General features: G+C 37.1%; 1 protein-coding gene across 3 annotated transcripts in view; it reads left to right on the forward strand.

Moving 5' to 3' along the window:
• Window positions 1–13936, forward strand: part of PRKD1 (protein kinase D1) — an 83885-nt gene that overhangs the window by 57598 nt on the left and 12351 nt on the right. For 2 of the 3 annotated variants that reach the window (XM_024754949.1, XM_024754951.1), the window contains exons 13-15: window positions 2004–2165; window positions 2736–2834; window positions 3756–4023. In XM_024754949.1, coding sequence (XP_024610717.1) covers window positions 2004–2165; window positions 2736–2834; window positions 3756–4023 — 529 coding nt within the window. The remainder of the gene's footprint in view (window positions 1–2003; window positions 2166–2735; window positions 2835–3755; window positions 4024–13936) is intronic. The other variant, XM_024754950.1, reaches the window with a different exon arrangement.

Consider the following 13936-nt stretch of genomic DNA (forward strand, 5'->3'; position numbering starts at 1 on the left):
TCCCACTCCCCACCTAGACAAGGCCTTGGCCAATTAAAGAAGCCAAACTCCCAAGAACACTGAGTGCTTAAAGTTAGAGTAAATAGAAGAAAGAATCAGTTAAGAAGATACTCAGAAGAGGAAGGTATACTTATCACATCTCATAGTGGACTTGTCCCGGGAGAATCATGACTCTGGCAGGACTCTCATGTCATCCTTAAAGCTTCTTCTGTGATCACTGATTTAAAAGAGGACAGCTGAGATGCTTGGATACCCAGAGCCTGGTGGTCTGTCTAGTTGTTGTGACAGCCTGGGCACAGGTTCAGGTATGAACCATGCTGTCACCGGTCTTCCATACTGCATATCGAACAGATATATGGAGTCATTAATTAGAGTCTCCCACCTAAGGATCTGGCACTCCCACAGTGGTCAAAGCCAACCAGCTATCTGGTCCTATTGGTAGGCAGTCGGGACAAAGAAATTTAATAGTGACAGTGTGAGCTTTGTTAATCCCACAGTTGTCCCATGTACTTGAGCTCTGACCAGGAGAGAATAACTCTGGGGACCTAGTCTATCTGAAGTAGCCAGATTTGACAGTTTCAAGAATAATCACTCCAGCCCTCAAGAGGTGAATGGCCATTGGGTGGGTGTGCAGGCATCTCTCAGACTACATTCAGTACCTTGCTATACCATGACCACATTATACTGCATGATTGGGCACCAAGGCCTCAGAATCAGAAAGACCCATCAGATGTCTGGGGTGGAGATCACAATTGCCAAAGTAGTGGAAGGGCACCCAGAGAGACAGGTTATCATCACGGGAGCTACTGCCAGCCACAGCCGTAGCTCCATGTTGAGTTGATGCCAGGCTCTCTATGCCGATGAGTAGCATGGAAGACATGACAATGCAGATTCACCCACGTCCCCTCTACTGCTCACCACCCAGCATCTGTCTGTGAGGTCTGAAGAGTGAACCATTTCAGGTTTCCAATAATTGGTGGAATTTTCATTTTACATTTAATTTTATTGCTCGCTGAGATTTTTTTCCCCTAGAATAAAGGATGCAATTTCTTCTGCCTGTTCAGCTGTTAGCACATTAAAGTTAGTCCCTATTTTTTTCTTTTGGTAGTTTTTATTCGTGATGATTTTTTTCCCCATTTTTCATTGAAATATAAGTGGAATATGTAATAGTTCTTTTAATGTTAAGATTTTTTGTTGTCATGTGCAGAAAAAAAATATTAAAAGTCAAATGATCAGAGGCTTTTGTTGATGACCCCAGACCAACATTCAGACTTAAGCATCATTACAAGGGCCCATCTAATGTTAAAAGTAACTTTACTTGACATGTGTGACAACCTGTCAAGCCAAATTCAGCCTATCATTATTGGCCATTACTTTATTGTGGAAATATTTATTGAGTGCTTGAGAACCATGCAGCACTACCACATAGCATGGTGTCCTGAACAAAACAGGGCTCAATAATCATTTCTTTTCTGTTTTCATGGGGGTCTTTATTCTGTGTAAGAGCTTCTGGAGCAAACTAGAGCAGCCTCCAAGAGCAGAGCAGTGCCAAAAGGTTTTGACTAACGTGCTTCATAAGTGCAGTCAGATGTACTCCATGAACATACTTCATCTTGTCTACCTTAAATTTCTACGAAGTGTGTAGAGATGGCCTAGTATACTTATTTAGGACAGTATGCTTAATATTGGAGATGATCCTAAGAAATTACAGATTTCTCAGTATGGTATTCTAATTAAAACCTAATTAGCAATTCACTGTGCTGGAACTTGGATTTGTAGCATAGAAAAAAAAATTCACTATGCACAGAAAGTAAAGATGTATTTTTTGGATACATTAGAATTTCAAAAATATAAGGCAGCACATGTGGAATTTAGAGGTGTTAAAAATCTTAAGTGTGGGTTTCTCCACAGCTTTAAACGTGAACAGTTTTGTATAATCAGTGAGCTTGCCAAACAGTATCAAAAAACTCATTTTCTTCAAGTGCTTTATTTATCTTTAATAGAACCTTCATCACCCTGGTGTTGTAAATTTGGAGTGTATGTTTGAGACGCCTGAAAGAGTGTTTGTTGTTATGGAAAAACTCCATGGAGACATGCTGGAGATGATCTTGTCAAGTGAAAAGGGCAGGTTGCCAGAGCACATAACGAAGTTTTTAATTACTCAGGTAAGAAATCAATTAGAGTCAGAAAAAAAAAGGTAATATCTAATATCAAATGTTATCACTGTTTACCTAGAGCTTTCTACCCTTGTTGTTTAGTCCCTACCTCCCCAGTCTAAACTACACTTAAAAAAAAAAAGTTGCAGTGGCTTATCGTATTCTCTAATTTATATCTGTAGCATCCAGCGTTCAGGATACGTACCAAATGAATAATGTGTGTGCAGGCTCATGTATTAAAACTACTCATGAAATTTTTAAATGCACAGTGACTTGAGTCCTCATTCTTTGAAAATATTCAGGAATATGTATCCTTGTTAGATATCATTGAATTCTTTTATCTACACCTGTTTTGGTTGCTATATGGATACCATAATATGATACTTTTTCCATTAAAGTTTCCTTAGAAACCTGCTGTGTTAATTAATCTAGCTCATTTCAGGAACTGGAGTATAAAGAAACTCAGCCATTCATTTTGAGGTTTCTCTTGACCCTCTAAATTTATGTCCTAGTAGAAAACATTTTGAAATAAACTTTTAGACTAAAATAAAATGATTTTGATGATTTTTTCCTTTATAGATACTTGTAGCTTTGCGTCATCTACACTTTAAAAATATTGTTCACTGTGACCTCAAACCAGAAAACGTGTTGCTAGCATCAGCTGATCCTTTCCCTCAGGCAAGTATGAAAGCCTCTCAGCAAAAAAGCCAGCCGACAGCATCACTGGTTCCCCTGCAGCATTCTGTCACCCTTTCTCCTCAAAACCTTTGTTTCAAGTCTCACCTGTCTGTTTTCATCCATTTGTTACCCTTCTTATATTGTGGGGACTGCAGCTTTGTCGCTCTGCATCTCAGCTCAGCCTGCCTTAATAATGCACACTGAGCCTCTCATTGGGCTTCTGCTTCTGTCGTGTGGACATCCTGGAGAACTGGCAGCACTAGGTCAATGCTGGGAGCATTGGCCTAAGAGGGAGACACTTAAGAGTCCCAGGGATGCTACCAGCTCTCTAATGTTAGGCAAGATATTGCAGTTCAGTGTTGTTCTCAGGGGCAAGGAAAAAAGTTTCTTCTTTTCCTCAACTCAGAGGATGCAAAACAACTGGATCTCTTCCCAGGAGCTGTCACATCTGAAGTGACTGAGGTGGCTGTTCTGCCCTGGCTCCCTGATACCCTCAGGTCCTGGCTAGGTGTCCGTGCAGAGCTAATTTTGAGGAATATTGTGGATGGCATGATGCATCCTTGTGCTTATCCTTCAACCTTTCCTTATCATAAGCCCTTGAGTTAAATCCATCAGTTTGCATGATGTTTTCCTGCCTGGTAAAACACTATTACCCACTTCTGTGTATACATATTTTCACACTTATCTCTGGTTTTACAGAGGAGGGAAGGAGAATGTTTAGATGATATTTTTATGAATAAAAGCATACTTTTGTATCAGTACCTAAACCACTATCTTCAAGTACATAAAATGGAAAATAGCTATTCTACCGTGAGAAATCCATACAATATATGTAAAATATTATAATTGTTTTTTAGCAGTTGTGGACTAAGACACACAGTTTGTGACCTTACTATATCTCCAAACCATTATTATCAACAGGTGAAACTTTGTGATTTTGGTTTTGCCCGGATCATTGGAGAGAAGTCTTTCCGGAGGTCAGTGGTGGGTACCCCAGCTTACCTGGCTCCTGAGGTTCTAAGGAACAAGGGCTATAACCGCTCTCTAGACATGTGGTCTGTTGGGGTCATCATCTATGTAAGCCTAAGTGGCACATTCCCATTTAATGAAGATGAGGACATCCACGACCAAATCCAGAATGCAGCTTTCATGTATCCACCAAATCCCTGGAAGGAAATCTCTCATGAAGGTAATATCTTCCATTCAAAAGTGATAATGATTTAATCATTGTGTTATATTATTAATTCAGTTGTGAATTTTTAAATTGATAAATGCTTATTGCAAATTGCCCACTAAGGCAGGGGCACAAATTTATTGAGGTGGATGGAGCAGTAAAGGAAATGGAGACAAAAATATCTACTGGTAAAAAGTATATGTATTATAGAGAAATTGAGAAATACACATTAAAAGGTAAATGAAATAAAGAGAAACTGTTAATATTTGGTGTATTTCCTTAGAACTTATAAATGTTTACACATTGATATAATGGTAATACTTGATCTTTACTAACAGTACTCTTTTATTTACTATATGCCTATTTCCATGTTAAGCACTTTTAACTTATTATGGGCACAAGAACCTCATGATATTGATATTTTAATTGTCACATTACATATATTAGTATACCGCATTCTTTGTATACTGTTTTCCTGTATTTGACATTAGAGCATGTATAATATTTTATACATATTTATACATATTTTTAGGTTATTTCTATTTGTTCAGTGTTAGATAACCTTTATGTATAATTTCTTATATGTATCTCTGATTCTTTTTTTTTAGGATAGATTACCTTGGCAGTGTTGCATTATTTAAAATTAAATTCTTCTTAATAAATGTTTCCTTCTTAAAGGAAGAGTGGTAGATAGTTTTAATTCCTTCTTAAAGGAAGAGAGATAGTTTTAAAAGAAGTGGTGGGGCAATCAGGGCAGTGAAAATGGCTCACTGCATTCTTCAGAAAGCAGTTCCTGGGCTTCCCTGGTGGCGCAGTGGTTGAGAGTACGCCTGCCGATGCAGGGGACACGGGTTCGTGCCCCGGTCCGGGAAGATCCCACATGCCACAGAGCGGCTGGGCCCGTGAGCCATGGCCGCTGAGCCTGCGCGTCCGGAGCCGTGCTCCGCAACGGGAGAGGCCACAGCAGTGAGAGGCCCACGTACCGTAAAAAAAAAGAAAAAGAAAGCAGTTCCTCATGAACGTGCTTTAGAGTTTATTTAAATCACACACACACACACACACACACACACACACACACACAAAATGTGAAGATAGGTTTAACTATTATATCTATATTTCAAGTGAGAACACTGAATCAAAAGAAGTGAACCACTTTGCAAAATCACAAAGCTAGTAAGTGGCAGAGCCAGAATTTATACCCAGATGTTCTGAGCGTACATTCTGTAACCACTGGTCCTGCTTCCTTTTTAGTTTTCAGGCAACATCTAGCTCTAAGTTTGTTGAGATTTTCCACCACTTAAAGAGGCAAATACATTCAAGATAAATATCTATTTGATACCTGTTATTGCACGTGGTGGTGCAGAAATTGGAAAAGAGCATGTATAAATTGCTTGGACAATTAGTTCTTAGACTACATTCATATTAAATGGCACAATCCATCTATTATCAGAGCTTTGAGTTACTATTGGCAGCAACCTTTTTAAAAAAATTGTATTGAAGTATAGTTGATTTACAATGTTTTGTTAATTTCCTCTGTACAGCAAAGTGACTCAGCTATACATATATATATATATATATACACACACACATTATATATCTATATACACATTATATATCTATATATATCACATTACATATATATACATTTTTATATTCTTTTCCATTATGGTTTGTCACGGGACATTGAATATAGTCCCCTGTGCTATACAGTAGGACCTTATTGTTTATCCATCCTATATATAATTGTCTGCCTCTGCTAATCCAAAACGCCCATTCCTTCCCTCCCCTCCCCTCCTTGGCAACTACAAGTCTGTTCTCTATATCTGTGAGTCTGTTTTTGTTTTGTAGATATGTTGATTTGTATCGTATTTTAGATTCCACATATAAGTAATATCGTATGGTATTTGTCTTTCTCTGTCTGACTTACTTCACTTAGTATGATAATCTCTAGGTCCGTCCATGTTGCTGCAAATGGCAATATTGCATTGTTCTTGATGGCTGAGTAACATTCCATTGTACATATATACCACATCTTCTTTATCCGTTCCTCTGTCAATGGCCATTTACGTTGCTTCCATGTCTTGGCTATTGTAAATAGTGCTGCTGTGAACATAGGGGTGCATGTATCTTTTCGAATTATAGTTTTATCTGGGTATATGTCCAGGAGTGGGATTGCTGGATCATATGGAACTCTATTTTTGGTATTTTGAGGAACCTCCACACTGTTTTCCATAGTGACTGCACCAATTTACATTCCCACCAACAGTGTAGGAGGGTTCCCTTTTGTCCACAACCTCGCCAGCATTTATTATTTGGAGACTTTTTGATGATGGCCATTCTGAGTGTGAGGTGTGAGGTGATACCTCATTGTAGTTTTGATTTTGTCAACAACCTTTAACATCATTTAATTAGTTGTAAATCATAGCTAGGTGGATATATTTTGAAGGAATCTGTGACCTTAAAAAGAACTACCATGTAGCCAAAGGATTAAAGAAATATTTAGGTTAATTCAATAGAAAAAAGGGAAGTGTAATTCTTTTTCTCATCCAGGAGGCAGAAAGGAGAGAATTATCAAATAACCTTGTGACCTAACCTTGTCAGGGAACATTACCTTTAAATACAGTTAAAGGTATGTTTGATATCTATAATCTAGAAATCCAGTAGGATAACTTGATTTTGTTACCACAGTGCAAATCTGAAATATCTCTAAAGCCAGTCATACATTTTCCTGTTATGCAAGAATAGGAAATTAAGAAAATAACCTTCACATTAAAAATTTTTTTTCTTGCAGTAGTGGAACAAATGATGCCCACTCTCGGAAATATGCTGGCCTTCTGTGTAGATAGAAGCTATAGATTATGAATGTTTAATTATCTCTAGTAATAGAAACCAGAGGCATAGATATCAATAGCTCAAGAAACTCTTGTTGGGAAACCACAGTATACATGCATAAGTAATATGAATGTAAAGGGCAAAACATAAAATATCCTTCAAGTTTTCATAAAATGCCCTTGAAAGTTTGTTGGGGAGATGAGTTATATGAACTTGGGAAAATGATCATTTATTTCCTTGAATTGTTAGCTTGGTATAAAATCAGGGTCTCCAATTTCAGAGGAGGGAGAATCACTGTGGACTTGACTAGTCAGAATTGCATTTTCAGGGGAGATGGAACTTAGGCCAGTCACTGAAGAAAGAAAAGGAAGAGATACAGCGTTTTACAAAGAGGGAATACATGGGATTATTCAAGGGGCATTTATATTTGACCAGAAAGAACACATTTTACTTGGCTATAGATATGTCTAAGCACTAAAAATGTCCTGCCACTCAGACAAAGTGATGTGGAAACCAGCTCAGGTAGAATCTCCTTCTTCTAAGTGACTCAAGTATCAGTTTGGGGGTTAACTGGCCTCTCTTCTCAGTATCTTTTTCTAGTTCATCCTTGCCTTTGAGGCACAGGAGTTGTACTATTTGCTAAATGAAGCTCAGATGGCAAATGAGTTACCTACCTGCTGGTGTACGAACAGAGGTGTATTATTGAATATAAAGGAAAGCGAATTAAATTATGTCATAATATTAGCTGAGGTGTTACAAAAGTAATTACCAGCCCAGATTCTATTCCACTGTCTTTTCGGGAACTAATAATTTCCTGATTAGATATTATCACAGGGCCAGTACCAAATAATTTTAAGCACGTAGGATCTGATGAATACACAAGCAAACTAGTATCGGGCCAAGGGTGGTCACAACTGAAATTAGTGAATTTTCAGTCTCAGGATACTGTAAACCACACCAGAACCACTAAAATTCCAGATGCAAGGAAGTAAACATCTAGGCACCTCAGTGACTCTGAATCAAAGGTAAGGATCAGCAGTGAAGCAGTTTGTGATGTTGTACTTCCTGCCATTCTAATTAGCCATCACTTACCTTTTCTGAGCTTCAGTTTCTCATCTGTAAAACAGGGTAATGATTCCTGCCCATATAATGAAGTTGTAATAGAGACTGAAAGAGATAAAAGATGGGAAAGGCATTTATAGAACGCAGGTGTGGGGTGAGCCAAGGATTTGGATCTAGGAAAAGGATAGCAGAACACTAAGCTAAGCAGTTGCTCTGGCAAGTAACCAAGAATTGATTGTATAATTTTAGAAATTATATGCAAACTGATGTGCACATTTCCCAAGTGTTCTTCAGAAAAATTGTTAGTTGTACTTTTTTTCTTGGCATGAAAAAGCAAAAGATAAAAGAAAGTTGTAAGGTCTTTGTAACGTACGTAGATGTGTCAGGAAGAGAAAATTCCTTTATCGTGCTTTTTTTTTTTTCTGTTAGTGTAGACATGGACTCAGTAAAATATAATACTATATATTGAAGTGCTTGAGCTATCATTGTGTGATTTGATCCTCACAGCAGTTCTCTAATAAGTAACTTGATTAAGTCTCTATGTTAGAAACCAGAAAGGTTCAATAATTTGCCTAAGGTCACACAGTGGTAGGGCTTGGACTTGAAATCATTGGTTTCTCTCCATTCTTTACAGCATACATTGTTGCACACCAAAGGGTGCTTATTTCTAATGTCTTGCTATTTAGCAACCTATAGGGAATATTTTAAACTCATTAATTATTCTTGCTATTATAATACAATAAGCTGAGTATTGGCATTAGAGATATGCTTACTAATAATTTATCAGTGAGTTAATCAGGACTCTTGCATGCAAATAATAGAAACTTATCTCTAAGTTAGACAGAGATAATTTATTGACTCACACAACTAGGGAAGTCCAGAAGGTGAACTCCATTCATCTGGATCCTATAGTTCAAGTGTCACATTTCTCTCTCTTACCTCTGCTTTACTTTATGATGACTTCCTTCTCAGGTGGGCTTTTCATGTGGTACAAAGTGATCTCCCAGCAGCTCCAGGCTTACATGCTACCCATTGTACATGACTCAGAATGGAACCATAATTATCTGTCAGTAGCTGTAGAGTCTCTGAAAGGGGCACTGATTGGCTGCCCTTAAATCCTGTAATACCCTGGGAACAATCACATTGTCACTGCAGGAGCCTGGCTCTGATTGGCACTGTGGATGATGGAGAGCCCCTCCAGGTTGGAGAGAGGAAGTTCCTGCAGGGAAAAGATACTAGGCTAAAAACAAACACAAAAGCATTAACAGATGTCCGTTATAAAAATAGATTTTTTTGTGAATTAAAGCATGACTTGAAAAATGAGAAAAAAATTGGGGAAAATTTAACTTAGCAAATGTTACAGGTAAAATGGTAATAGTTAAATTAAATAAATTAAATAAATTTTGAAAGAAAAAAATAAGAATAACTAATCTTCTATAACCTTTGCACTGTAGCCAAGCACTACTTTACACACTTTACATATATGAACTTATTTAATTGTCCCCAACCTTTGAGTAGATACTATGATTGTTTCCATTTTAAAGATGAGGCACTGCAGACATAGAAGGTTAAGTGGCTTCCCTGGGTGGGGCTAGGGTGCAAATCCTGTCAGCCTGCTCCAAAGCAGATGCTCTTACTCATTGCATTTACAGCTACCTGATTATCCTTTCTAATGGATTTAGCCATGCTGTCACATTACATTTTTAATATGTTTTCACTAGCTTAGAGCTAGTGTAGCAACACAATTTTTAATAATGTCTAAAAAGAGAGGGAAACAGGATCATGTTGTGATAAAGACCTGAGTTGCCTCCACTCAGCATCTTGGTGACCTCATCCAAGTTACTTATTCCTCCAGGTCTCAGTTTTCTTGTCTGCAATATAGTTACACTAGTTACTAACTCACTGGATTACTTTAAGTATTAAATGAAATTGCACTGGAAAGTGGTTAGCACAGTGATTGACATAACTAGATTACCTTAAATGTGTTAAACACTATTTCCAATCACTTTACATGATCAGTCGATCTCTCTGTATATATACATTTTAGTTCTACACACATACATACAGTCATATAATTATGTATGTAACTAAACACATATTTAATCACAGTTATATATATAACTAAATACTTGTATAAATTATATATTGCTATACATATATAACTAAATAAAAATGCATGTATACAATAAAACACTCCAGAATGAATCATATGATTACAAATAATTGCACAAAAGGAGACTTTAGGTAATCATGGGAAAGGAGGAGTTTGAGAACATTTCAGTTCATTCTAAGGCAGTGTGTTGTACCTTGTTTCATTTCATCATTGTGACTATCTGATGGCCATTTGACCATCCAGTTTATCCATTACTACCTGTCAGTAATTAGACATGGCCTCGCTCTCACCTCCAGCTTTATCTCATACTAGGTTAAGCTTAGTCCTCAGCACATAGGATGGCTATGACATTTCTCAGTTCCTTGAAAGGACTTGTTCACCTATTTTCAAATAGTTACTTGATTAGGCAGATTTACTTCATCTTATGGAACAGGCAGTCCATTGTCATTTAAACGTTTTTTTAGATAATCAGATGAAACTAAAGAGAATTGCACCTTATTTGATCACGTACCAATATGCCCCTTCATTCATTGCATTTTTAGCAATTCCAAAATAACAAGAGATAGGCCAGGTTGTCCTCCATGTTTGTCACATCTAGTACATAATAAGGGTGAATCCTGGATGGACATGGCCAAAAAACCAGAAAATTGCAACCAAGTCTCAATCTATAACTTAAGAAATAGGTAAGCAGGGCAGTGGTTGAGAGTCCGCCTGCCGATGCAGGGGATGCAGGTTCGTGCCCTGGTCCGGGAAGATCCCACATGCCGCGGAGCGGCTGGGCCCATGAGCCATGGCCACTGAGCCTGCGCGTCCGGAGCCTGTGCTCCGCAACGGCAGAGGCCACAACAGTGAGAGGCCCGCGTACCGCAAAAAAAAAAAAAAAGAAAAGAAAAGAAAAGAAATAGGTAACAGGGATGTAGAGCTTAGAAACAGGAAGTGGAAAAACTACCTAATAGAACACAGGAATATTTGCAAGGTAGGGGATTACTAATAATTTTGCCAAAGAACCTCCTTGATCATGGCTCGTTTTAAACTACCTTTAATTGTCTCGTTCTAAATATATAGCAGACAGTTTTTAACTTTGGCATGCCAGCGGTTAATCAGAGGAGCTAGTTAATAATGGGGATTCCCAGACTCAACCCCCATAAACTGCCATCTTGCTCTGAGACTGTAAGAATTCCATGGAGCACACTTTCTAAAACACTGCTCGGGAGCCCTGATCCCCTGAAAGACCTGACAGCTGACAGTGCTCTAAAAAAATTTTTAGTAAGTTTCAAATTTAGATGAACTAAAAATTCCTCTCATTCATAACATTTTTTTGTATCCACATCATTTTCTTTATCAGATTTAATATCAGGACGTGTAATTTGTTCCAAATGTTGAATGTATTTCAATATAGACTTCCATGAAAATAGTAAGAAAAAAAATAAGAAAAAGCTTCTTGACAAGCTTCCTATGTCAAGATGAAAGAAGAAAAAAGAAACTCCAGGAAATGCAAAAATTTGTAATAAAGTTACGTGTAATAAAGAAGAAACTAACATGTGTGTCATGATTTTGAGCGATTAAGGGAATATAGGAAGAGAGAATCCTTTTAACACTTGAAAATTCTCCTTTGAGTGGGCATAGGTGTAGAAATTTGATGTTACAGGTTGTAGGGTTATAGGTTATAGACTATAGGGGGTATGAGTTATAATCCTATAGTTCATAATAGTTATATATAAATTATTCCACATATTGCTTATTAATTTTAAATTATAGAGAACCTTTAGACCAAGCATATCTGACTTCATTATAATTATGCAAAAGGATGTGTAAATAGTGAAACTTCTTTCACACTGGAAAGGAGGACAGAGAAGAGGTGAAAGGAGCTGTAAGAGCTGTAACTTGCACAGAGTTGATATCCGATTCTGCCGAGGTGAATGGATTGGCTTATGTATTGTGTTGGCCAAAAGGTTCATTTGGGTTTTCCCGTAAGATTGTACGGAAAATGCCGAATGAACTTTTTGGCCAGCCCAGTACATTCACATGCATGATTTAGTATATGATTTAATCAGAGTTAATCCTTTTGAATAAATGTTTTATATACACATATGTGTATATATATATATATATCTCCTGTGTTGTGCACCAGGCACTGTTCTAAATTACAACAGTAGCCAGTACATTAATTTAATGTAACTAAATTAATTGCATAAAGGAGGACAATGAAGTAGAAAAAGCTGAAATGAATGATTCATTGTCCTTAATGGAAGAGAATCAATGTTTTATTTTGTTTTTAAGGTGGTTCTTCTCAAACTATGTGATAAAGGACCAGTTTTATTTTATTTTAATTTCCAAACATATGGATCAGTACTTTTTGAAATATAATAAAAATGTGACAGCAATGTCAGGATGCTGTGAAAGTTTCCAAAGACTTAGTCTCACTTTCTATACTTATCTCATTGTAAACTAATAAACATTTCACAGACTGGCATTCATCCATACTCTGAATAGCTTAAAGTTAGTGAATCAAGCATAAATGATACTGCACATATTTTTTTAAGGTGTAGAGGTAATCAGAATAAATTTTTTACATAGTTAAAAGAGGTTTAATAATGAGATATTAGGTTTTATCTTTCAATTTGAACTCTTCCTACTGATTGATTTAGCTCTTTTACCAGGTGCATATGACACTTTTGTAAAAAATAATAATAAGGAACAAAAGTGCAAGAAAGTTCCAGGAATAAGTGGAGTACAACCTTTTGTGTGACTTTTGCACACCTGGTCTAAAAGTTGTCTATCATGTTAAATATACAAACTCTATCTATGTATCTGTATCTATCTATCTATATATACACATATATATATATACTATTTTATATGTGAATATTACTGGAGAGTTAGGGGGTTATAGTTCCTTTTCTATAATACCAATTCTTGCATGGTGACTGAGCAGATGAAGATGTAATCTTAAATCTCTAAACCTGCTTTGCCCACACAAAGGAGAATTTGCAAGTGTGAGAGTCAAATTAATTCTCTTTTTCTACATTCCTTCAGTTGGTCAAGATCCTAACACATCTTAAATTATTCTATTTTATAAATGGCTTTTTTATACAGCATTTTTTACCCAAGAGTTTATTCTTAGAAGGAGAAGAGAGATGACACAGGTAACCATGTGAGGTGGGTTATATAGCTAATAAGGTGAAGTATAATTTGCTTCAGTGCAAATCATCCTTCTAGGAGAATGATGACAAACCTGCAGTGATGGGAAAGCCTCTGTTAGAGTAAAAGTACACTTCCACCATCAGATTGAATTGATGTGTTCAATTAGAGATACACAGTAAATTTGAGGAAGGTTAGTGATAGACCATGATGATCGCTGGATAAATTACTATTTTTTCCTTCTGAGTTTTGATATTCCTTTATACGCCATTAGGGAGGCAAGCAGGCAGTAATCAACACAGAGGCAACCTCAGAAATTGTCTCACAAAGAGCCCACGACCCCCGCAGACAGAGATCATTTTCTGTGCTTGCAGGTGAAGTCTGAAGAAGCACCTGTTCTCATCTCACCTGCTGTGTTGTCACTGCTCAGCTTCAGAGTCACATGGTTAGTTGATATAATCAAGAATTAAGATCAGACATGAAGCCTTGACATATGTGAAAAGGAAAAAAAAAAGAAAAGGAAATGCCCTTGCATTAATCCTATAACTTATCTTTAGTTCAAAATTATCAACTTGGGATGGTACACCCGTGACACAGGTTTTTTTCCACTGCACGATCCAACAGTCTCAATGGTAATATTTCTGCTGCTTCTTTCCCCTGATAAGTGCAGCTGTAGTTTATTCTTCCATTTGGTCTCAATCCTCTGCTGACATTTATGTTCAGTGCAGAATATATGGCATCCCAAGGCATAGAATGGCTATAATAATATACCACTAAATT

The sequence above is a fragment of the Neophocaena asiaeorientalis genome, unplaced genomic scaffold (assembly GCF_003031525.2).
Source record: "Neophocaena asiaeorientalis asiaeorientalis breed wild unplaced genomic scaffold, Neophocaena_asiaeorientalis_V1.1 scaffold359, whole genome shotgun sequence".
NCBI lineage: Eukaryota > Metazoa > Chordata > Mammalia > Artiodactyla > Phocoenidae > Neophocaena > Neophocaena asiaeorientalis.